The sequence below is a fragment of the Tinamus guttatus genome, unplaced genomic scaffold, assembly GCF_059628265.1.
Source record: "Tinamus guttatus ecotype Peru unplaced genomic scaffold, ASM5962826v1 Tinamus_guttatus_pri_ptg000264l, whole genome shotgun sequence".
In the NCBI taxonomy this organism is placed as follows: domain Eukaryota; kingdom Metazoa; phylum Chordata; class Aves; order Tinamiformes; family Tinamidae; genus Tinamus; species Tinamus guttatus.
In genome coordinates, this window is record NW_028288798.1 from 808806 (window position 1) to 835399 (window position 26594).

Below are 26594 nucleotides of genomic sequence, written 5' to 3' on the forward strand. Positions count from 1 at the left end.
AAGTAAATCAAGCTTCTAGCAGACCTGGTTCTGCTAGAATTACATATGATTCACCCTCCACAAAGGTGAGGGCCACTCAGAGATGAGGGACAGTTTTCTAGTTGGTATCTATTTCCTATAGATTACTTTTCATCTCAATAAAGATTTTGTTTAAAATATAAGCAGCTGCAAAAGAAGTGAGAAGTCAAACACAGCAGCTGTTACAGGATAGTAATAAAATATAAACCAAGCTGCTATTAGGATGGAGTTGCAGAGATTTACACCATTGCCCAGCAGGGAGCCCGGGCCAGGGCTCAGCATGAGGGTGCTATGAGTGATTAATACCAACATGCCCATACATTAAAATCACTTCCCCATCACTGGGAGGCCTGGGATGGTCCAGCTGGTAGAAGGTCCTTGTGCTGGCGGGTTGCTAAGGAGGTGGGGAAGCACAAGAAGCCGCACAGTGAGCACTGCTGTCTGGGGGAGCCTGTGCTGCTCACGGCCCTGGAGCAGGAGAGAGGGAGTTAGCCAGGGCAGAGGGAGACGGAAAAGGAGAGAGTGTGTGTATATAGTTCAGCTGTAATCTGAGCAACTTTTCATCCAGAGGCCCAAGGAGTCCTAGGCTTGCCTACTCACCTATATAGACTTTTTTTTTTTTTTTTTTTTTTTAAATGAAATCCATGAGTCCCAGACTCCCGCAATTATTTCAGCTCCTTTGCACTGTAATTCTGGCCAAACTCCCCACGAGCACTACGGGCACAATGTAATCTACAGCTTCTGCATCTGGCGTGGGAGGAAATGATTCCTAATGCACCTCAGCTCCTGCAATGCTTGGTATGTTAGCAGTGAGCACAGCCCGGGCTCAGACATACTGGCAATTCTTTTGCAAAAAAGCAAAGCAAAATCTTAGTGAAGAAGAATTACACACCCACAGGTCACCTTTTCAAAAATCAAATATTGACTAGCAAGAATGAAAGCCTGTCTATCTACATTTACCCGTACATACACATTGCTCATGGATTTTGTTGGTGCATTAGGTGTAATTTAAAAAGTCAAATTCAGTTCTCTCTTTTCTGGACTGTTCCTCTCCTTCAAACTGTGCTATTTAGTCAAACACCTCTTTACAGCAGCAGATGTGGCAGAGATAACACCTCTCTGCATAGTGTTATCTTGATCTCCCTTCCTTTCAAAAAAAAAAAAAAAAAAAAAAAAAAAAAAAAAGTATATCATTTACTTTGCATTCACCACAAAGTCAAATAAATTATGGGGCTGTGGAATACTCCCTTTCTCTCCATTTTGGCTTATGTTACTATTTTAAGTCTTCTTTCTCTTAAATAGGCTAATCCTATGTAAGGATCACACAGACCAGTGCTGCCACACACTGTGTTTGAAGTGGTTTTAAAGAGTTGCAACATCTTTCTGAAGAGCAATACCGAAAAAGTAAAAGGCTGGTAATATATTAATATATCCATGATCAAATAAGAGTCAAAGAATAGCTGTTGAGACATTTTCTCCTCGTGTTCACCAAACTAAGTTACCTTTTCTTGGAAAGCAGTGATTTCACTCACTCTTTAGTATGAATTAATTGCTTCTGAAGGTAAGCAGTTTCTAAAAATCTGTTTATGCCATAGTTAGACTTTTTTAGTGATATTGTACAGACAGACCACTCTCCCCTGCCTCCCCCCCACCTTTTTTTTGGTCAAATACTAGAATTTCTTTTCTTTTTTTTTTTTTTTTACAGACAAGTTATGTGCAATAGTTCCTTCTGTTCACACATACACCCAAAAATCCTTAATTTTGCTTCAGCTTTCTATGTGCAAGAAGAAAACGAGAGTTGGAAAATGAAACTATTTAAGATATATCAACTTCCATGACTTTTACATATGCATTTCTGTGAACACAAGGAGCATGTGCTCAGCTAACTAGCAAAACACTAATCAAAAATTTTTAGAAAGCTGTTCTAGGCTGTTTAGAAAACTCTAAACAACCAGCACTGAAAACAGAGCATGTCAAATGAGTCTGTTATTCTCATGGATGTTCAAACAACTTACTTCTACTAATGCTTACACTGAAACGCCATAGGAAATATTCTCCCCTGAGTGTCTGATCACACTGAGGACAACCTCTAACTGAATGAACTTTAAATAAGTTAATGGTAATTAGAACCTCAATTCTCCTGCCCTCTCCTCCCACCTGTCTCAATTGCACATGCCTTGTTGTAGGGCTCACCTGCTCTATGGGCTCCTCTTTTCTGATGTGGAGTCTGTATTATTCAGTGGGACAAAAGAACTGAAGAGTCTTGTGTTAACAGAACCCATTTACAAATGAATCACAGTGAGACAGATCAGAAGTAAATATTTTCTCAAGAAATAAAATGTACTGCATGTTGAAAACTATCTAGATATATAGGAAGCCCTGCTGTGATTTGATCTCTGCATTTTCTCTTCAACAGTTCCAATTATTTTATGACTCATTTAATGTAAAAGGGCATTTCCTATTCTTTATAATTATTTATATTTTAAGTTCATCCTCTGTATCATAACTTGCTTCCTGCTGTATTGTTGCAATTCCCACCCTTGTTTTCATCTCTTTCCATCTGGCTAACTAAAATATCTCAACCTAAAATGAAATTCATGGGTTCCAAGCAACACTGGATATCTCTCTTCTCACAGGTGTGGAGAGTCTATAATAGAATAGTTCAATTTGTAGTTGAGAATGAAAAGAGGATTTACTTCGTCGTATTGGCCCAATGATTTGTCTCTTCAGGTATGATAGTGGCAGTACCATGCCCTGGAGAAAGGCCACAGGCAAATCTCGGATTGCCTGGAGTTTTCTTCATAGTTGATTCACAGACAGGAGGATCCCCCTCATCAAAACTATGGAGCTGGATATGGGGCAATGACGAAATTCTGCTTTCATAGTTGATGTTTAATCAGTTGTGTGCACAGTGTGCCACTGTGTGACAGGCGTACACAGTCTGTCAGAAGATAAGAAAAGGCAAAGACTCAGCAGAAAATAAATAAATAAATAAAGGTACCAACTTGCATGCTCTGTCTTTGCCTGTGTGGATATGAAGCCGTTCACTTTAAATCTGAAGTTTTCATTTTACAAAGCATTTTGGTTTTCCTATACGGAATTACATAAAACTAGGCAAGAAAGAATGGAACAAATTGTGGTTTCCTATTGCTTTGAACATCAGAGGCATACCTACCACTAATCATAAACATGTCAGTCTGGAAGTAAGAATAAGAATTGTATATCTGGTCACTATTCCTAACCAAATAAATGCTGTCTGACTAGACTAATGCTGCTCTTCTGCACATAGTTTTGGGATGAAGACAGTTGAGCTATAAAACAGCTGCTGTTACTGAAAATAATCTCCTAATAAGAAAAGGCTGGTACCTGTGAGTGAAGCCAGCCTGCCTCACTAGATAAAGCACTTCTGATTACCATGCCCACAGTTAAAGCACATTTGGAAGAGGTGAGAAATTCCACTGGCCTCCCAACAGCCCTTTAATCACAATTTAACATTAGCATTTATGAAACAGTTAGCACGCCCATGCAGCATCTCTAGGCCTCTTCTGTTACAAGTTGAGCCTGAATTTGCAGAGCACCCTGCTGCCAAACTGCAGCAAGAGCCTGCAGCCAGACAGGCTCTTGTTCAGTCTGCAGCTGGAGCCAGCTGACTCCCACATCAACCGTCTTCAGCTCCTGAACCTGCCCTCTTTGTTCACTTGGGAAATTTCACCTGAGCAGGAAGCTGTGAGATCAAGTCTACTGTTTGAAGTTAGGGATATGTTTTAGTGTCTTGCTGGACTGGAATTTCAGTCTGCTTTGTTAACCCCTCGCCTCCCTTCCAAATAATTTGTTAAAGGGTAACACTGATAGAGAAATACTAAAGTTAAAAGTTTAATTTCCTACTATTTCCTAAAGATCACAAAGATATAGGGGCTCCTAAGGAGAAGAAAGGCAGGTCAGGAAAGGTGACCTGCAGGAAGGAGCAGAAAGGTGAAAAGGAGCAGAAAGGTGAGAATACTGCCAACTGTCCTAAGCAAATGTCTCTGCATCACTCTGCATCATTCCTCTTGCATGCATGGCAAGGTCAATCTCTAAACACATGAATGCACATACTAATTTATCACTTGTGCTTCTTATTCTTTTCAGAGTCACTTTAAGGGAAATGTCATTGACTTTTTGTTGAGAATCAGTGACCAGGCTCCAAGTGTATCAGACTGTCTCTGTTACAAAATAGCACTTTTTTGTGTGTGTGTGTGTGCAAAAAAAGTTATTTGTACAGTCAAGACAAGTGTAGCCAACGAGAACTCTGTCTATTTCACTAAGTCTGTAAGAGCTGGCACTAAAAACTCACAGCCACTTTCAGAGCAATGTTTTTAACATTTATTTTAGCCTAGAAATGTTGCAAATGCTTCTCTATGACAATTTCAGCTTTAAATACAAGTTATTCTAATATTAACTAGAAAATATGAAAACAATAAAAGGTTTTGCTTGTTAACAGCAGTTACTAATTCTTTTGAGTGTCATGTGCAGGAAAAGCAACATTCAGGCATTTCCACCATTTCTTGCTTACTTACTGAAATTCAAAAGTTTCTGGGATGGGGCAGAAAAACAAAATGTTTTCAATGACCTTGTGGGCACATACATTTCCTGAGGAATTTGTGACCACTTGAGGCTATGTGCAAGTGGCCGTAAATCTCCAGGTGGCGCCATTGTGAGTAATCTTTTATATTTAGATTCAGAGTTTTATTAGTGGTGGTTTTTTTGTTTTGTTTTGTTAAATTACCATTGATTCTACCTGTGCAGTGCTGGATGCACACAAATACACAGTAGAAACAAGCTAAAAATATCACCAAAGCATTTTTGTACAGTGTTTGCAAGGACAACACCATGTGGAAAGTCAAGTAGGGCTACAGAGACACCCGCCCATTCTACTCCAGAGCCCAGGGACCCAGGTGCCCCCAGCTCTATCGGCAACGTACAGCGCCCGGCAAATTGTGCGGTTCCTTCTGATGCTCCATGCTGCCTACAGCAGTCAGTGCACAGGACTCTTTCTGTAGGGCAGTTATCTGGATCCGATAAACGTTCGCTACCACAGACCTGGGAGTGAGAGTCCTTGTCTCTGAAATAGCACGTTTCAGAGGGGACAGGGAGGTGAATCAGAGTGATCAGTGACTCAGGACACAGCAGCGTTCCAAAATCACAGCTTCCATAGGTAGCCTTGCTCTAGCTGAACAGCTGAATTCTCTTTTGTTAACTACCGATAGCAAAAGAACAGTGCTTACAGTATAAATGCAGTACTGATATAATCTTCAACACAATTTGTAGCACAAGTGAGTTAACAGGTACCAATATTTACTCATTAGTTTAACGCTATCTTCTTACCATGGAGGCATGCCCTCCAAGAGACCAGTGCAGTCTTGTCGGAACTGCGTTTCATGCAGTTTTGTGGTCAGCAAGCACTGACGTTCCTCCCTTTCTGTTGGGCAGAGAAGGATTTCCCTCCATCTCTTCTAAATACTGGATTTGGAAAAGCAGTTGCAAGGAGAGAAATAAGGGGAAGGCGTTGACGGAGTGAGTGCCCCCTCCCAAGTACTCGTTCCCGGTGTGCAGATCGCTCCCGGTGTGCAGAGCTGTAGAAGGGGCCCAGTGTCCAGTTACTTCTCTCCCGCGACTGGAGGCCACGGGGACATCAGGAGGCTGCCTCCCACTCGTTAGGAACTGGGAACGCTCAGAGGCCATGAAAAATGTATGTGGCTGCTCAGAGGTAGAGCAAACAACCAAAGATGGGAGGGTTAGGAAGAGCAAAGAAGCGAGTGTGAATGAACCACCACCAAAAAAAAAAAAAGTTTACCGAGGATGAAATGGAGAAGCACTAAGGAGGAGAGGGTTTGTGGCCTGGGTGAAAATGGAGGTCATAGAGAAGGGAATGCTTTTTTGGTAATCATGACATCCCACACACTAAAAATGCATCCCTCTCAAACATGAGAAGGTAGTAATGGGGGATGCTTTGGAACGGGAGCTTTCATAAAGGGTTCATGTCCAACAGTACCAGGTAAAAAGGGACTCACTGAGTCACCTCTGCCTCACCCACGGAAGCCGAGCTTTGTCACATGCACTGCTAGAGGTTGGAAGCCTTCCACTTTCATTCGAGTTTCCCTCTTACATGTTTGTTTCCTCAAATAGATTTGAAGTGCTGGAAAAAAATATATCCTAGGCACACCAATGCATTCTCTAGTATTTTGTTTAATGGTTCTGACACTGAGATAATCTGCATAAAACTACTGTGTTTTGGTTAATTTGGTGTGAAAAGTACAGAAGACTCAAAAAAGAGATTCTTTTGTTCTTTTAAACACCTAGGCGAACGATGCAGAGCAACCTTTTAAAATCATCTGTCATAAAACTGTCTTAGACAACTCTACTTAAGTGATACTTTGAGTATTTTACCTCAGGTAATCACATTCCTCTAAGGAAACATGACAAAGGTATAAATGGATTTTGCTCTGCCGTGTCTGTAAGAAATGCACAGCAAGACATTTTCTGTTTAAAAGAGAGAACAGTTACCTACACTCTGTTTCTTACAACCTCTAAAATCTCCGAACCTGGAGCTATGTATTCATTTTTCCATCCTGTTTACTTTTCTGGGTCATTTCTTCTACGCTGCCCATCACTGTTTACCTCACCTTACAAAGTGCATTGAAGATAAGGATGCAGAAAGGATACACCCTTTGTCAACACCAACTCCACTTTCCCTGCCAGATCCTTCCAAAGTGTCATCTCTTTTAAAGGGCACCATAAATATATATAAAATTTTTAAAGGCAACATAAATATATATAAAATTAATCTTTTTTTCATTATTATTTTTATTAGTGTTATGAGCTATAACAAAAATGGAGGTGCAGGAGATAGGGAAAAAAAAAATGTTTGCTTTTTGTTTTGTTTGCAACAAGTCCAAAGGGAGCCAAACTCCCATCTGGCTGAGCACGGTGATGACTAATGGACTCAACGTTATGGCAAGACAATAACCACAGGTTGTGTTTGGGGTATTTGGACTCTGCAGCTTTCCCTAAACATAAAACTAAAGTAGTGTTCCTCCCCATTAATAAAATCGAATCATGTTTACCTACCTTACATAAAAGCAGCATTATATTTCTCCATTGGAAATGACAGCAAATTTTCTCTCATCTGAGTCTATTTGTCTACCTGCACCTATGTGTTCATTCTATTCGCCATGGCTGAACTCTGGAAGAAACCTGCACTTCACCCGATACAGCCTTCACGCGAAATGAGGGTGGGCATTGTGTGATAGTGGCTGTGCTAAACGGCACACCGGACTCCGAACACTTCACAGGTGCTGTAGGTGCCAACGAGAGCTCCGGGCACGCTCGAAGAGCCCCGAAATCCCGGATCCCAACCGCGCTGCTCGGGGCGCTGCCAGGAGAGAGGAGCGGGGAGGGAGCCCCGGGCGCCCGCCCCGCCTTGCGGGCGCGGCCGTTGCGCGGCGGCCGTTACGGGCGGCCGTTGCGGGCGGCCGTTGCGGCCCCTCCTCGTATCCGGGCAGCGTGCGGGGCAGCTCGCACCTGCGCCGCAGGAGGCGCCGGCGAGGCGGAGGAGGGCCGTGAACTCTCGAAAGTTTGCGAGGGTGCGGGGGTGGGACGAGACGGGGAAGGAGGAGCGGGGGAGGGCGCTGGCGCCCGCCGGGGGCTCCCCGGGGTGGGGGGGAAGTGCGGACATCCCGCGCGCGCGGCCGCCTTCGGCAGCTCGGCCGGCGGGAAGCGGGGAGCGCTCGTCCCGCGAGCGGCGGGAGGTGCCGCCTGTAGCAGTCCTCATGGCTCTGAGCAAAGGGCTGCGGCTGCTCTGGAAGCAGGAGCCGGGCCCCAGCGCGCTGCTGGAGGCGCGCGGCCGCCACGATTGTCTGCTGCTGGAGGCTGGCGCCGTGGCGGCGCTCAGTAAGTGCTGCGGGGCCTGGGGCGTCGGGCGGGCACGCGTGGGGTGCCTGGGGGACGCGCGCCTGAGGGGTGTAGGGGACGGGACGGGCGTCGGTGGGCTGCGTGTGGTGTCCGTGGGTCATGCGTGGTGTCTGTGGGATAGATGTCACACTTGTGCGGGATGTGTGTGGCACCGGTGGGGTGCATGGGGGGTGCGTGGGGTGAGGTGGCCCTGAAGCGTGGACACTTGTGGGCAGTTGCTCAGCGGTGGGGTGTGGTGGCAGTGGCCAATTCTGGGAGGTTGGGCACGCTCCTTGTTGGCTGGAGAGGAAAGGGAGTTGTGGGGACCTGGCCCTGTGTAAAACGTGCAGGGTACCGACCATAGCACGCTCAGCGGCTCGCTTTAAACGTGGTGTCCAGCACCCTTTGGGGCCTGTCTGCTTGATGAAGCCACGGGGCGATTCCTGTGCTCTCCCTTGGCTGCCATCTCAGCCAGCAACTGCTTCCTGTGAGACCCCAAGGCCCATCTGCCCCTCACCAGCTTTTCCTCTGCTCTGGATACCCTTAGCCCTCTCGCCAGGAGCCGGGCTGGGAGGAGCAGGAGCGGTCGGTCCCTTGTCTGCCTTGGTGGTCGTAGTGCCTCCGGGCAGAGCACCTGTGCGAGTCTTGTGCAAGCCTTATTGCAGAGAAGGCTCCGGAGAACTGGCCCAGAGCAAGCACCTCGTGGAGAAACTTCTCTTAGTTCCATTGGGTCCCAGGCAGCTCCCAGATGTGCAGCTCCCAGCAGAGATTGGGTTGGATTGCATGACTTGCTTGAGACAAATGTCCCGTACAGGAAACACAAAGCGCTGTGCTGCAGTGCCGTTCCTGGCATGCGCTTGGGCTGGCTACAGTTGTTAACTGTTTGGCTCCTCGCGGAGGAGAGGAGCTTGGCTCTCTCCTGGGCTAGTGAAGTCACATACCTGCTCAGCAATGTCTCGTACTGGCTCTCCATTGCCCATGCTTGCTGCCTATTAGCATTGCCAATGTTTAGGTAGTCACAGAATAAAAACCAGGTGATTGAGAGTATCAGGTACAATAAGTATCATAGAGGAATGTGTTGTACTTGTGCTTTGTTATTAAATTGTTCTACATCTAGTAAAAGTCCTGTGCCTGCTGTCATGCTACAGCCTACAGTGCAATAGGAGTCTGTACTCCAGCAGCTCAAGGGGAAGGGGGGAAATTTAAACTGTAGACTTTTAAACTCTTTATAGGGAGGACTGGGTATATTCTGTGCTTTGTACAGTTGCAAAGTCAGCACTGAAGCAGGGCCCATGGAGGAGAGCAAGGAGAGGTGCGAAGAAGCTGCATTGCATTTTCTGCTAAAAACTGTTGCAAGACATCCAGACTAAAATGCTTCATTTTCAGATTGCAGGGATTTTATGGATAGAGAAAACGTTTACCCCCATCGCCCCCCTGTTTCTCCCCTCCCCCCAAGAAAGGGCTACAAGTGACAGATGATTTTCATAAAAACAGTTGTGATTGTGAAAATGAATTGACTGCTTCTGATAAAGAGATGCTGCTGTTTTGTTTCTTGTGGAATTCTTTGGAAATATGACACCTTAACAAGCAGAGAAAAAATATATTTTTTCTAAGCTTTTTTGCCATTGTTAATATTTTTTAATGTGTAAAGTCTACAGAGTAAAAAGTCTGGCAGTACTGACAAAAATCTGTTGGCATTAAAGCTCTCTACTGGCATCCATGTGTTTTGATTAGGCTTTCGTTATTGTGATGAAATTCGCTATCTAGAGCAAATGTGCATAAATAAAGCTGAGAGATGAGTGCTCATCTAGTGACTGAGCCATTTGTATCAGTAGTAGTTAAGACTTTTTTGCAGGGTAAATAATTTCAATAGCTTCCTCTCCCCCAGCCTTGCTATCCCTCAGTTTGAACTACTGTAACTGAAAGAGATTAGAGAATTTTTGTGGACTTTTACAATGTGTATTAATTTTCTGCAAACATTTTTGAGTAGGGATCTGTATAGTGGCATGCTTCCCATGTCTTTGAAAGTCAAACGTCACCTCTTGAGAAATAGTAAGCATCCATGCATTGGCATCCAGCCTACTCCATGTTAATAATTTTATCATTTTAATTCATTTGATTTCCCTTTCCCTGCCTATAGGGTCAGTTCCAGTATTCTAGGAAATTCTGGTTTATCAAGTTGAGCCCGTTGGTTTCTTCTGTTTTTAATGAAGCAAAGGACCGGAAAAGGAGGGGAAATCCAACAACAGAACCGTGATGGTAAATTTATAAGAACTGTGAAGAGGAAACTCCCCAGCCAGGTTGATGTCAGCGACAGCACTAACTTCATTTTGTTTTATTGGACTTCAGGTCCCTACTGCCTGCAGCAAATTGCAGTGGAAGGTTAACACTTTGTATATGTGTGTTTCACATATACTAGCTTTAGGATTATTTTAATTTTGTTCTCATTTTCCGTCCCTAAAATCTAGTCTTAAAAATTGCATATCTGTGTGTTTTGCAAGCATCCACAATGTATATAAAAGGAAATAGATGTACCTGGAGCACTCGAATTGTGCAGCAATTTTTTACGGTTTTGTAACAGCAGCTTCGTGTGTGGAAAGGGCTGGAAACAAATTTACTTCTTCATCATTATTTTTTCTCCATAATTACCACACATCACACATTACTCTTGAAAGATATGCCATGTGCATTCTTTTTGAATTTTGATTGCTTCTACAATTTTTTCCTTCCAGAAGGGATGGGAATGTTTCCAGTCAAATTACCTCCTCCTTAATACCCAATTCAAGCAGCAGAATGGAGTGAAAACGCTCCTAGAAGAAGAAATGTTACAAGCAAGTAACCTAGAAGACATGCACTTGTATACAGGACATAGACCTCTGGCAAACCCATAATCAATATAATTAATAAAATCTTTTCAAATATGTAAACATCAAAATTGATATCATGTTGTGAATAGAAGACTGCAGGAAGATGTTAAATTGTGATGATTTTAGTTGTAAATTGGGTACAGTCGAGAATTTCGACATCCAGTAATTTTACACTTCTAGTTGAAAAACTAGTTGTACATTTGAAATCTCAGTACTGAGAAGGTATTCTTTAGTGCCTGGCAGCCCTCAGGATATAACTGAAGATCAACCTAAGAAGCTCTTGAAAGAATCAAGGAAACAAAATCAGAGAGGAGCCAGCTACAGGACCCCGAGCCCCCCATTGCTTTTCTACGTGGTGTTGTAACAGGGTAGCCACACAACTTTCTGTTTTCATATAAAGTAAACAGTATTTTTAAAAATGATGAGTTGTTGTTTTCTTCTCATGATGTCACTGTAGGGAGGAGGGTGTAACTTTCTGTTTAGAATTTCACAGTATGTTTTGCAAGAGGCCTTTTTTGCCTTTAGCAACCCAAAATTTTTAGTCCTGCCCAGCAGGACGGGCGAGAGCTTGAAACGATCCTTCAGGGATTCTCCAGACTAGACCATTGCTCCTTATGTTGTGCTGTGAAAGAGGCTTTGAGTCATGAAGGATGCTGAAAATTTGTCACCAGTTTGAAAGCTTTTGCTTGCACAGTGGTGAATATAGATATCCATGCAGTTCCTGCTTCTGGCACATTACAATTTCAACACTTTATAGATTAAATGAACTGCATGCTGAGGCTCTAGTGTTAAAACTTTCTTTTTTATACTAAGTTAACTTCATTATTATTAGCTCACCTCTGTGACTGTCAACGGGAGTGTTTGCTAGAGAAGTTCAGTACAGTATTTGTGCTTTTGCAAGGACAAAGCTAAAGGGTGTACCGTACTTTTTTGTAAGCATTTTAATTCAGGAATTAACCTTATTGGAGGTTTATTAGACACCTATTACAGCAGATCCTGAACTACTGTAGTAGTCTTCTGAAAGTCCTGAGATGCAATAATAAGGAAGTGCATGTTTTTGCAAATAAGACTGCATGTTTTTTTTTTTTTTTTCTCTCCAGGAAAACAAAACAAAGCCTCCCAGATGCAGGAAGGAAGCCTTCACTAGAGACAAATTTACACCTAGCTAAGAGGTGCAATTTTCAGCTAGCCCCAGAGGAGCTCTGCAGCTTCATTTCTGGGTAGAGTTGCTGTGGTGACTCTGATGTGGCTCAGCTAACACTCTGAGTGAAATATGGACATAGCCTTGCAGGGGGAGGGATGTAAAACCAGGACGTGGCCCTTGTTTACCTTAGTACTTTTTTCGCAATCCCGTTGCTGTCTGTACCTGCACAGTTTACAAGTAGTTTTACTTTTGTATTTATGTGTATAAATACGCCACCGAGTGGGGCGATGAAAATCAAACACCAGTACTTGTGCAAACGTGTGTATGGGAAATGGCTGGATGTATTTCTATATACTATTTCTATCCACTGTACAAAACAATGAGCCCTTCAGCATGATTCATTTTACTCTTAGGTGGGGTATTGATATGGCTGATCTCGGTATTCTGTTTGCATTCCTAAAGCATCTTACTCTGAAACTTTTCTAGAACAACTTCTTCACTTTTTTTTTTTTTTTTTGAGTCTACTTTTGTTCATTTTTTTTCCATCTGGGGGACCCTGCAATACTTAAAAAATGCTGCAGAATATGTAAAAATACATTTTTATATATATGTATCAGTATTTACAGCTAAGCAGATGTCTAAATATTTTCATAAACAGATTTAAGAAGTAGAGGGGAAAGTCAGAATCTCTAACCTTGTCCCAGACTCTTTTCTTAAAGAGCTTTTTTTTTTTTTTTTTTTTTCTCCCTGTTTCACCTGGCTGTCGCAGGTTTTAGTGTTTCTATCCTTAGGGTTGGATTTGGAACTATGGTATCTTTCTGCCCTCTCTCCCTGACACTGAATTTTTGAGCACCAATTATTTCAAGAATCATGTGATCCTCTGCTAAAGTCTGTGGGAGCTGAATCAGCCCTCAGGAAGGGTTGAATTAAGGAAACTGCCAAAAATCCAGAAGGTTCCTGCAAGCCATGAAATAAATCTGCAATTTGTAAGTGAGAAGTTGTGCTTGGATAGTCCATGTGGGACTTCAGGTGTATGTGCCTCTTCATGGTGTTTTTCTTTGGTTGTAAAATATTTTGCACTTTGGGGGAAAAAAAAGTCGCTTTGGGTTTACTGCAGTTTGATTTCATTGAACTGGTGTGTGTGTGTGTGTCTTGTCCTGCAAGGGTTAAAATCTTGAACTAACCTTACATATAATTTACATCAGGAGCTTTTAAATAACTGATGCTTGTGGAATGCATATAGTATGCAGGCAACACTGTGTTGATCAGTGCAGATGGGCGGATGCTCGATTACATGCTTAGTGGAAGGAAAGAAAGATTACTAAAAATATATTAGTGGGAAGTTTCAGTGGAGCTCAGTAATTACTATGTGCACTCTGGAGTACTTGTAACAATTATTAAATGAACAAACAAGTGCACTGTATATTTGAAAATCTCTATTTGTTCCCTAAGTAGGAATCTTACAGGTGAGTTTTATCCAGCTACAAGTAGCACCTATGTTCTTTAAATATATGTGTGTATATATTCCTTTTCCCTTGCTTAAGAAAAAAAGGTTTACCTAGTTGTCTTCCTAGGTTTTCAAGCAGACAGCTCTCACTGCCCATGTATTTCAGCAGTGGCTTTTGTGAAAGCCATTACAGGAAAAACAAAATACCTTTCTCTTTGGAACCTGTACCGGAAAATCGCAGAAGTTATTTTCATGCTACTGATTGAATAAGCGCAGTATCTTTGAACTCATCTAAGTGTCAAATGTTGTAGCTGAAACAGGATTAAAATATTTTTAGCCCCATTTCCCGTGTTGTTAGACCACAGAGTAAGTTCTTGGAATCTAGCTGGAATAATTTTAATCAATATCATGAAAACTACCTCATGATTCTTCTGTTAAATCTTGTAAAGGGAAAAATTTAATACCATCGTTCTTATCTCCCTTTCTTTGTTTGCCAGCATGTTGCCACCCACAGAGTAATGTTAAGCAACTACGCAACAGTTTTAATTTGCTGTAGTGAGAAGTCAAATGGATTAGTTAAACTGGCAGTGAAATTATTCAAAACTCTGATTTGTGCAATGAAGCAAGTTAGGGCTGAGCATGTCAGCGGAGCTTAGCAGAAAGGCAGAAACTTCTTAAAATGCTGCAGCTGTTTCCGAAGTCATCAGCTGTCTTAGAGGAAAAAGAGTCTGTAGAAGAGGCAGGGAGAAGTACATACTCGGAGTGGCGAGGCAATCTAGTAAAAGATATAAAAATCTGGTCCTTAAAAGGTGATTTTCAGGGCAAATATAACACAGATAAAGAGCAAGAACTGCTTCTTGTCTTGATAACTCTATAATGTTTTACAACTGCAACAGAACTCTACAGTAAATTTTCCCTCTATAGTAAAATTTCCTGTTCATCATCCAGCAGAGGCAATAGCACACTTGTTCGACTGTTTTAGACATTCATCTTCTGTGTCTGGCTCTTCTGTGCTAGCATGCTATGCACATAGCAAATATTCCCAGAGGTGTTTCACACCAGGTTTTGATATCACTTACTTGAGACTTAGTACAGTTTATTAAGATCTATAAGTATTTCTTTTTAATTATAAGATAGGCAGTTGGTTTAAGCCGCCTTCAATGTCCTTTCAGGATTGTGCTTTGGCTGCTCTCCCTTTCATAGCGGGAGATTTTCATAGTGGTCCACGACTCTGGCCCTTTCCCTCGTGCTTTATTCACATGCAAGATTATACAAGGACACTGGATCTTCCAAGAGTGCATGGAGGTGGTCAAGGAAAGATGACTTTGTTATTGTTTGGTTTCTCAATCTAAATTGCTTCAAGGAGCAGAATGGACTGCAGAATAAAAAATGAGATCTTCCATGTGAAAGCTGCTGGGGAGTTGTTGGCCAGCTTCAAGTGGTGACGCAGGCAGGATCCTCTTGGAGCTTGCATTAGGAGCTGACTCCTTCAGATAGCCCTGCTGAGGCTGATGCCCTGACTGATCCTCCTGCATTGGCAAATGTTCTGTCCAAAGGCTGTGTGAGAGGGGAAGGGGTTTCCTGTCTCACTATGTGCAAACCAAGCTATTGGTTTGGTGTGTTTTGTGAGTTGCGAGCCAGGAGCTGCCTGAGCTACGTGCAGTGCTACTCTCTGCACCTGGGAAGCTTTGGTTCCTCTGGACACCAGTGTCAACTGCTGCTTGGCATTAGCCGCAAGAGTTTTGTGTTGCTGCTTTCAATGCTGATGTAAACTCCATTCTTTTGGATCATGCTCTTAACAGCCACGTCAGAAGCCAGCTTTCCAAACCATAATTTTATTTTGACGGGTGTCACTGTGCTTTCAGGATGCCTTTTGAACGCTTTCAGGTTATGCCTGCCAGTTGGCAAAACTCCACATCAGTGTCTGAGATCTGAATTTCCTTGCTATTTCTGTCATGCTCTTTCTTCTTTCAGACAGAAAGAAGAACTTCCTCCATTCGAAACAGGAATTTTGATGTTTTTCTTTTAGAGAGGATGAGGATAAGCTTTTAAGACAGAGAACAAGCAAGAGATAAATAAGTGTGGTGTTGCTATCTTTCTTTAGTTGCTAAAGGTGACGCAGAAAGGGAAAATATTTTAAACCTCTTAAAAATATATGTGTGTGTGTGTATAAATATATATAAAGAAGGCCCAACAGTTTTTTTTTTTTAATGAAACATTTTTATATTGTATCTAACTGAGCTTCCAGAGTCTCAACTCATAAGAGGTGCTGCTACTGAATATTTAAACTGTTGCTGCTAGAGGTTTACATTACCCCCTAAAGATCCCTTTATCCTCCTTCTGTTACTTATGTTTGCATACTTGCATACTTCTTGGTATGCAAGGCATCAGCATTTTACTGGCTCTCGTCATCCATTCAGTGTTTCTAGGAAAGCAGAGTAGATAAGTTGTGCAAGTCTGATGTTAAAATTAAGAAAAAAACCCCTCATCCTCTTTAATCATCACAGATACAAAAACTGAGACAAATGTGTCTTTATTTCTTTTGGAGGGTGCCTCTGCCAAGGACTTAAGAACAATTATGTAAGTGGAATTATTCTTTTTCTCACTTCAACGTGTGTTCGAAGACAGATGAGTTTTTTATTTGTTTTCCATGCTTCTCAGTGAGCTGCTTGCTTCTCGGGTTTATGAAGAGCAGTCTGTTTCTTAGCTCACTGTTTCTGATCCATTGTGGGAAGGTCCGTTGGGTCTCTTTATGCCAGGGAAGTCAAACTTTTTTTAACTGTTGAAGTCTAATAGGAGTGTAAGGTCCTAAAGCATTGGCTAGCCTCTTGAAATAGCATGTTTCTGTTTATCTGCTCTTTAGGAAGTAAATGAATGTTTGAGGAACATAGCCCATTTCCTTCACTCATGAGGATAAATTTACTACTCACCTGGAAATGTATACAAAATGCAGACTTGCTGGTTATTTATGCTTTAAAGTAGCCAGTGGCAAGTTTGAGCCATGTTCTGGCTTAATATCTTAATGTTCTTTTTGTGGGACTCTAATAACTCCATTGGTCAGTTATTGCAGAAACATGCTAATCTAACAGCATTTGACCTATTAATTTTATTGTTCTTAATCAGCAGATTCTGCCTTCTATAAAATGTAAGGTTAGTTGGTCTTGAAATGAACTTCTTGCGTGCTGTCTATGTCAAATCATGTTATTGTGAGTACGTATTTCTGATTCTGCCTGAAATTAGGCTTTGCAAATCTGAAAATGGAAAGCACCTTGTATGTCAAGAAAAGATGTGTTACGTTTTAGCTTATCATCAAGGAAGGGTTTTTTTTGTTTGTGTTTTAGAAAAGTTGCAGTTATGTGCCTTTGCATATTCTTACATTGATGTGGCATCTGCAAACATTTGCACAGTAGAATGTTAGTTGTGATCATGATGTTAGTTCTTTCTTCTAGAGCAGAGGCAATTCGCTCCCCTAGAGCAATCCCATCACTTTGTATCCGTGCTCTTCCAGCAGCGTAGACCTACCTGTGTGTTCTAGTAGTTTTGTTTATTGCGGAAAATCACCCAGAAGGGGTTGGTATAGACTATAGCTGTCTGCAAAATTGATAAAAACTGGAAAACTAAGGTTTGCTGCCTTTTGTTTTGTTTCTCAGCTCCAGAAGAAAAGGATGCAATTAAAGGACAATATGAAAAACTCTTGGATGCCTATGGCTGCTTAGGGGAACTTCAGCTTAAATGTGGTAAGTGTCTAACTCTTTGAGCAAGATTATAAAAAGCCCAGACATGCTGGTGCTCTGTAGTGCCAAATAGCTAAAATTGTCTGATTCCTTAACTTTTGAAACCTAATCGGGTCATGTTAGATACAGTTTGGAAAAGGTCTGTTTCTTTTTCTATGTTGTGTCAAAACTTGCTACCAAGTGATCTTTTTTTCACTTTTGTCTAACGTTTTCAGCCATCCAAAAATAATTGTCGGTGGGTTTTTGTTCTATTTTTACCATGTTTGTCAAGCCAAACACTGTTTTCCCCTTCAATTTTGAAGGATCGAGTCTAAACAGTGACTGATTGTGGCCAGCTAACACTGTAGTCCTGCTGACTCCCAGTCCTTGCTATAATGTTCAATTTTCTTTAAATAGGGAATTTGTATGGCTAAGGATTGGCAGAAACAGGTCTTTAACTGCATCTAGTATAGCATGGAATATTTTTTGTCATATCTGTAAATTTCTGTCCAGTCTAGAAATCTTGATTTAGCAAAGAATTTTTTATTGCACAGTCTACAGGAGGAATGTTAATAGAAATAGTGTGTTATATAGAGCAGTCATAGATCTGCAGATAGTTCAGGTTGCAATTCATTGATGAAAAAGATGCATCGAGACAAAGTGCTAGGGATTTTGCCATTAAGACACGACACACTTGAAACTTTTACATTTTCTGTGTTCAGATAATGAAAAAAGTGCTAAAGAAAAACTAAAGAAAGCACTATACACTTTGCTGCCATGGTCTTCTGACAGTAAGCCTTGGCCTTGAGTAGGAGGGATGACCTATAGCTTAGTGCTTGGGCAAGAGATATACCAGAAGCAGTGGTAGTGTGAGGACTGTCATGTTAGACCAGTACATATAAACTTACATTTCTATGGCCCACCTAGCATCCTGTGCATTGAGTAATATGACTTGGGATTAATTTGAAGTGGTGGCAGCAACCTGGGATCTTTCTTTTCTGTTGCATACACGCCTAGTCATTTAAAATTAATGTGGGTTTTTTGTTTGTTTTGTTTCTTGTGGAGTAATTAGGCATTCCTATGGAGATTAATATCAATTTGTTAATGTAATTAAAAATGGAAGGCCTGTGGTTGTTTTTTCTTGGAACTTTGACCTGTTTTTCTGCATAGGGGTTTAATTAAGCTTGTTGTTATAGTGAAGGAATGCAGCTATTGAATTCAAGTTGAGGATAAAGTAGTTTCTTGTACATGGTGTGATCTGAATAACTCCTTTTTTAGTATGGTTATTGAAAATATGAATGATTTCAAATGGGCTGTGACATACTCAGCCTTTTTAATGACCTTTTATTTTTCTCCTTTTTTTCCTATTCTGCATGTTCTTTCTTCTTGTTGAACAAAACCTGCTTAATTACAGTGCCCACACAGATGCAGTTTTTCCTCTCTAAGCTCTGCCACTACACCTCTGTCTTGGTACAGAGCCTCCTTTGGAAAGGATTGTTAAAAAAAATATTGATAATTTGATAAAGGAAGTTTAGTAATAAGGGCCAACTGCTAGCTGTGGTTGAATGAAAAGTCAGAAGGGTTATGCTGTACTGGTAATCAAAGGTAAAAAAGCACTTCCCGCTGTAGACTGTATTTTAAAAAAAAACAAAATAGCAAAGATATAGCCTGCCTGCTATCTCAGCAGTGAAAAGGTAGCTCATTTCTTTTTTTCTCTCAGTTAGATACTTCACCTTAGGTGCCAATACATCCAATACCTTTAGCTATTGCTTACATCATAGATTAACATTAGGAAAGAATATAATGTAACTTTTTTGCCTTTTTTTTTTTACTAATGCATTCTAGCAGCTGCAAACAAGGCCATAATTCACCAAGTCTTTGCTCAGCATCAGTAATAAGTTCTTGTTCTCACTGTTGTTTTTCGCTAATGGAGACTTGCATATCGTAAGCATGAAAATAATAGAAAATATTTTAAAAAGTATATTCCACTGGGTTATTAAAAGAGAATCATAGAGTGCCTTCTATGATGCAATGACCGGCTGGATAGATGAGGGGAGAGCAGTGGATGTCGTCTATCTCGACTCCACCAAGGCTTTTGACACTGTCCCTCACAACATCCTCCTGGGCAAGCTCCAGAAGTGTGGGCTAGATGAGTGCACAGTGAGGTGGATTAGGAACTGGCTGGATGGCAGAGCTCAGAGGGTGGTGATCAGCGGTGCTGAGTCTAGTTGGAGGCCTGTGGCTAGTGGTGTCCCCCAGGGGTCAGTCCTTGGTCCAGTCCTATTCAATTTATTCATCAATGACCTGGATGAAGGCACAGAATGCTGCCTCAGCAAGTTTGCTGATGATATGAAACTGGGAGGAGTAGCTGAAACCCCAGAGGGCTGTGCTGCCATCCAGAGGGACCTGGACAGACTGGACAACTGGGCAGTGAAAAACCTCGTGCAATTCAACAAGGTCAAGTGCAAGGTCCTGCACCTGGGGAGGAATAACCCCAGACACCAGTACAGGCTGGGGACTGACCTCCTGGAGAGCAACTCTGCGGAGAGGGACCTGGGTGTCATGGTGACCATGAGGCAGCAGTGTGCCCTCATGGCCAAGAAGGCCAATGGGATCCTGGGGTGCATTAAGAAGAGCGTCTCCAGCAGATCGAGGGAGGTGATCCTGCCCCTCTACTCAGCCCTGGTGAGGCCGCATCTGGAGTATTGTGTCCAGTTCTGGGCCCCACAGTACAAGAGGGATGTGGAGCTGCTGGAGAGAGTCCAGCGCAGGGCTACGAGGATGATCAGGGGCCTGGAACATCTGCCCTATGAGGAAAGACTGAAGGAGCTGGGCCTGTTCAGCCTGGCTGAGAGGGGACCTGATCAGTGTCTATAAGTACCTCAAGGGAGGGAGTGAGGAGGATGGTGCTGGCCTCTTTTCAGTGGTGGCCACCATCAGAACTAGAGGAAATGGCCAGAAACTGAAGCATCAAAAGTTCCACAGGAATTTAAGGAAAAATTTCTTAACAGAAAGAGGGTGACAGAGCCTGGAACAGGCTGCCCAGAGAGGTTGTGGAGTCTCCTTCTCTGAAGATCTTCAAAACCCGCTTGGATGCAGTCCTGTGCCATGTGCTGTAGGTGATCCTGCATGTGCAGGGGGGTTGGACTAGATGACCTCTAGAGGTCCCTTCCAACCTTAAGCGTTCTGTGATTCTATGATTCTGTATCTGTAGAGCAGAAGGGGAGACATGAAAGATGTCCCTGAGAACTTTAATTAATCTGTAAATATTGCTACTTAAGAATCCAAATAAAACACATTGTATGCCCGCCAGAGCAAATCATGCTTTTCACAAGAAAGTCGATGAGATATGTGAAGCTGGTTTACAAAGTTAATGTTTCCCAGCAGCAATAACATTCACTTCTATGTACTTATGTCTAGTAACATGACTCACTTAGTTCGCCTGCTTTCTTTTGTGAGATGGATGGCAGCAGAATGAATCGTACAGTGTTTCTGAGCTGTACCTCAGCCAAGATTTTGCAGCCAAAGAAGATCTAGCAGTGGCAAATACATTTTAAGCAGTACATTAAGAGCTAGATTTGCAGTGTTTGGTTTAGACACTGAGATGTCAGGAAGGATGCATATTTAAAATAGTATTTTGATACCATTAGCAGTGTAAGTTGTTTAGTTTAGCACAGCAGCAGTATCTGGGGAGACAGTTCATTTGATTGTGTGTATGTTCTTACTCTTCTGTGTGGAAATCTGGAGGAAGAATTTTCAAACACAAAAAAGACAACTAGGTGCCTAGTTCTTATTCCTTTTGATAATTTCCTGATATGTAATTGCATTTGAAAGAGGGAGAAAGAGTATTTTTGAGGTGAAAACTACCATCTGGGAAATCTTGGTCTCCCTATGATTCTGTTGTAAATATCCTTAGCGATTTTCAGCTAATTGCTAGAATCAGCTCCTCTACTCTGTTCTGGTGCTGACATCCAGCTGATTTTGAAGGGAGGTAAGAAGCCTGTGGAAAACTATAGTTGAGAACTTAGCTGTGGCTCTTTGGACTGTGAAGTGACGATCAAAATTCTTTACAGGCATTCATGCTTGTTAATTCTTCAAGGATCCTCATTTACTGGAATGATACAGGCATGTGTCTCCAAACACCTTTCTCAATTCCAGTTTCTGTGAAAATGGAGACTAGTAGGTCTGCATGTGACTTGGAAAGCAGCTCTAAATATGGTCCATGCGGCCTGAGCCACAACACCGGTTTTGAAAAGAAGGAAAACTTTACTGAATATAGTAACACAGATCAAAGTTCCAAAAAAATGCAGGATTACATTGAGCAAATGATCCAAGTTTTCCTATCAAGTATTGCTCTGCTGTAAAATGTGAGTGAGATAGAACAGACTAAGTGAGAATTAGGCTATGGCATGGTTGTATTGGAATGGAGAGAGACAGCAAAAAATGCAGTGAATTAATTTTTGAAAGGAAAAGGCAGCCTTGAATGAAATATTTTCAGCCAAGAAAGACAAAATAAGAATTGCCTCTTGCCAGTTTTTCATTTTATCTCATGATAGGCAGCTCTGAAATCATCCTATAGCTGCAGGGAAACAATTGCCTTGAGTCATGCAATTAAATATAGCAACTGCAGCTTGTTGTTGGGTGTGACGTGCCAGAACTTTATATCCTGTAGTGGCCTTGCTAAACGTTGATTAAGACAGTTAGTTTGCAAAAGCTTTTAAAAAAATGAGTAAAGTTGTCCTTTGCCCGCAGTGTGCAGCCAGGTAAGAGGTCATTCAGCACATATTGCTGTGAAAAGTTCATTTCTCACATTTCTTTGATAGGGTTCTTTAGGATTTATGATTATTGACAATGTGTCAACATTTATATCTCTGTATCCAAGGTCAAAATTTGATCCATAGGTTTTGAAAGAATGTTTTTCCTTAGTACTGTCAATAGGTTTTGGTTTTGCATAGATATGTTGCTGTAGTAAGCATGAGCAGTGTGGAGCACTTCACCTTTTGCTCTGACATTATTTCATAGCTCCCTTTAAAGCATCCCAGATTGTATCCCTAGGAAATGACAACTATTTCCTTAATTCTGATCCTCTGTTGCAGTTCTGATGTTCCTAGATCACTTTTATTTGTGTGTCATGTTTAGAAAGGCTGAGTGAAGAAGGATTGCATGTTAGATATATTATAGTGCTTGAAAAGTGTGAGTAGTGCTTGGAAAAGTGTGAGTTTTTTTTTTTTTTTTAATCTGATTTCTAAGGTGAACAGCCCTGTAAATTAATAGTTTGCAGCTGTCATGGTTGTGGCTATGAAGTAAAGGACAGAGAGTCAGACCTGGAGTCTTGATGACTTCACAGGAAAAACTTTTCCATTTTCTAGGTTGCTTTTCCTGGCCTTAGTCCCAGCCCCATTTATCAGACACTTTGCAACAGTGTCAGCTGAATGTAACATGATTTCTGCTACTGTGCTAGACATTGGCATCAAGGAAAATTATGATTTTTTCCTCCCAGCTTATTTCCATTCATTACTTTTGTGTGTGTGTGATAAGGACTGTGGGCTTCCATTTGTGTGGGCTTCCATTTGAAGAAACAAGACAGGAGTTCTGCCTGTCTCCTACTCGGAATATGGATGGAGCTCCTTAGTGTGGGTGTCTACATGGGCCACGGGGAGCGAGCTGGCAGGGGCGCGGAGGTCACCATTAAGGTTCCTTTGGCTTCTGAAGATGCACCCTAAAAAGCTAACTGATTGACTTCTTAAACTTGAGTTACACTTAATTAAAGAGTGATTGCCTGTTCCATGGCTGTGTTTATTTACTTATTTTCAATTTTGTTGTTCATGTCTTGGCAGAACAAACAGAAGTGTCCCGAGTTCTTAGCTCCTGTCCAGGTTTATAAACACTTTTTTTTTTTAATCACTATTACATATTTTATTTAAATTGTGATATTTTCACAGTTGGCTCAGCACAACAGTTTTATCTGTTTCATGTGCCCTGGCCTCACAAATCCGCAAATCCATGTACCTTAGGGAATTCTATGCTGTGTTGGGACCCAGGGCTTTTATTGTGAGAGAGTGTCCAGTAAACCAGGAATGCAGCATCTTACATTCTTTGTGAGATCTGCTAGATAATAAAAATGAAACATGGTGCAACGATATCTGTCCTGATGATAATTTAATAAAGCAATTTCTACTCTTTAAATTTAAGTGAATGTAGGTAGGATTGTAATTGGTAAGCTCTTTTCATATTTAAGTTGTTATTTGCAGTGGGAAAGATTAATACTCATTGGAGTTTGCACATCTGAACAAAAATCATATTGACTTTTTAAATTTAGAAATAAATGGATTGAATTTTTACTTCAGTATGTTAGTGATAATAATCAGACTTTCTGTGACTGACAGATAAACAGTGACAGTCTGGACTGAAAAGAAAGACACAGGAGAAAGATAGCATGAAAAAAAAAAGGTTTAGGATTGAAATTTCTATTTTTGAGCTCATTAACTAGTGGAGAACAGAGATGCAGAACTTCTGCCTGTATGAATGTGTCTTCCTTTCTGGGTGTGAGTAGTCGATTGGAGTAGTAAAAAGAGCCTAGAGTCTCTGCTAAGGAGCAGAAAGCTTCTCAGGGAAGGAAAACTGTGTATAGATTTGATTGATTTTTCTGTCTTGCTGTGCTTTATTCCAACTTTCAACCTTCATAAACTGAAGAACTGCTTTGTTTAGATCCAGTTATTTTCCTGTAGTTCTAAAGTCTTTGAAGAACAATCCCACTACTACTATTTTAGTTCTTTTTGGCTATCTTAATGTTGACTTTGCCCTTTGAGCCTTGTAAGAAGGTTTAAGGTCACAGAAGCCAGTGAAAGTATTTTCACCCTTTGTGTTAACCTTCCAGCCACTGCTGCCTTGGTGGCCCTGCCTGTCTGTAGGGCAGGCACATTAACAGTGTTTCTTTACTCTGCTTCCAAATTCCCGTAAGTTGCGTTTACTTTAGGCTAATCAGTTTTGCCTGGTTTCACAAAAGCCATGAAATCTATGAGCTTTCAGCCTGGAGCCCCTTCTAGAGGTTGCAAAGCGGTAGTTACTTGGGTGTGAAAAAGGTGATAGCTCTTCTAATCCTTTTTAATTGTACTCTGTCATTTGTGAAGGGGGAATGCACTGTCAGATTACAAGTATTTCTAACCTACCACTACAGTACCAGCTAGAAAAATACTGATGTGCTTTGAAAACACTCTTGAAGGAGAACACAACTTACCCTTGTTACAGAAAGAAATGCTATGAGCGGAACTTAATGAATACCACCTACACTGGCTCTATGCAAAACTCAAGTCAGCAGAACAGAACAAATAAGCTCTCATCTCCCACCTCGTCCTGCCGTTCCAGCTCCATGTGCCTACACAAATATTCTGGCCTTGCTGAAAGTCACTACTCAGCCAAGTTTCTTTAGCTTATGTGTGATCAGGAAGCTCTCCTGATGTTTCAGAAGCCTGAACTGTGGCACAAGCATCCATCCCTGGTTTTGGACAGTATGCTGCTGTGGAGAGTTGAGGAGAGGTGCCAGGAAAGGTTTCCTATTATTGCTTGCAAGCTTCCTGCTTGAGGTTGTTGTGCCCTTAGCTGATTAGCTTACTGTTGGCAAGTCAGCTGTCGCTTCTGTTGGGCTGGAGCTATACATCTCAGAACACTTCCATTTTCTATTACCAACCGGAGTGAGTGGGATGGCCTTGTCTCCATTGGAGGACAACTGAAGTGAATCAAACCGCTGAAGTTCTTTCTAGCAAAAATAGTGGTTTTGAAATACCTGTTCTACTGTTCCCACATTTCAGAGTGAATGAGTAGAGGTTGAAATCCTACTATAGTCCTACTAATTATCTGTTTATAGAGTTGTTCTCAAGCTTCAGAATTTGTCTTTTAATTTTAGGGTCCTGCAGTTCAAGTGCCTCTTGCTTTTATGCTTTTCTCAGCAGCCGTGAGAGCTGGAGTTTTTAATGGTGCTCGAGCTTTAGTAACGCACATTCTGTTTTGTGACAAACGATAAAGTCTTGGTAAAACTGAAACGACCTGAATGCCTGAACATACCTGGCTTCTCCTCAAGCCAGAAATGGACTTTAAAGCTTAAGACCTTTAAAATTAAAAAATCAATTGAAAAATCCACAGTGAGGAATATACAGTGAGTCTATGATGCCTTAAACACATTTGCTTTGACTGAAATGCATCTTTAACCTGAATAATTTCTGATGAGAAAGACAAATGTCTTTATTTAGTTGAGAACTGCAATATGAATGACTAGTTTTTATCTTTCATATGAATCAAATCCAATGAAAATTGTGTTTCCTGTTTATTTTAAGTAGTGACCCAAAACCAGTGTCATTGCACTTCATATGCTAAGTGGGAAATTGCTCTCTAATGCATCAAAGGACAGGAAGATGTAAATACTGTAGAATTATGCAATTGCACTCGCTTTCTCAATTCCTTTTGACTGTAGGTTACAGGAGTGAACTTTTGCCCATATGCTTGCGGTTCATATTTGTTTTCTTCTGAAGCAGAGTTACTGGCCTCTGCTGGAACCCTGTCAACATTACAGGTGACAGGATTGATTCAAAATGACACCTGTGTCCAACTGTAACCCTTTTGTAACTGTCACCTTCTAGGTAACACTCGGCTGCACTTTCTGGTCCTGGTGACAGGCTGTACGTCAGTGGGAAAAATCCTGGACGCGGAAGTTTACAAAATTACCGCAACAGATTTCTGTCCTCTCCAGGAAGAAACCAAGGAAGAGGAACGTGTTACTACCTTGAAGAAAATACTGAACTCTGGGATGTTCTATTTCTCCTGGCCTAATGCAGGCTCAAACTTAGACTTGACTGTCCGGGCTCAGAAGCAGGGTGATAACCACTATGAATCCGGTAACTCGTTCTTCTGGTTAGTACTGTATGTTCTATCAGAGTCTTGTGTCATCCCTGTCCACATCTTTGTGGCCAAACAGCCTCAGAGTGGATGCATGTGCTGCAGGTGCGCCACCCTCCAGCTTTCAAGTGTGCAATTTTATAGGGCACACATGGCTTCAGTGGTATAAAGTCGTGCCGTAATTTCATGGTAAAACAGGGTGAAAAAGTAACTTCTGTTTGATTAAAATTAATCTGCCTGTGAAATGCAATTCCATCTGGAAATTTTGTGTTTTTAAAAGAAAACAGAGGATTTATTGTTCACTACTGAAGAAAAAAAATAGTAACAAACAATTTCCTTTTCAGTTCTTTTTAATAATTTGCTTGAAAAGTTTTAAGTGTAGCCATAAGTACTTGAACTTTTCTACTTCCTGCATCAGTTTGCTGCCCCTAGCTAATCCAACAGGAACCCGAGGAGAGGTTCCACCCTTTTATGTGGTGCAGATGTTAAAAATATAGAATTAATTTAACATTTCTCTGAGAGAGATGCACCCTGTGGAAGACAGTTCTTCAGGGGTTTACATAGGTGTAATAACTTGAGCAATGAAT

At 41.5% G+C, this 26594-nt stretch overlaps 1 protein-coding gene and 1 long non-coding RNA gene across 2 annotated transcripts in view; one reads left to right on the top strand and one right to left on the bottom strand.

The window, feature by feature from the left end:
• The window catches only part of LOC148594267 (uncharacterized), a 507147-nt gene that overhangs the window by 272697 nt on the left and 207856 nt on the right, over positions 1-26594 (bottom strand). The gene's annotated exons all lie outside the window — the stretch shown is intronic.
• Positions 7814-26594, top strand: part of SYNJ2 (synaptojanin 2) — a 62935-nt gene continuing 44154 nt past the window's right edge. The window contains exons 1-3 of the mRNA XM_088527218.1: positions 7814-7947; positions 17056-17142; positions 25752-26022. Coding sequence (XP_088383344.1) covers positions 7827-7947; positions 17056-17142; positions 25752-26022 — 479 coding nt within the window. The 5' untranslated portion in view covers positions 7814-7826. The remainder of the gene's footprint in view (positions 7948-17055; positions 17143-25751; positions 26023-26594) is intronic.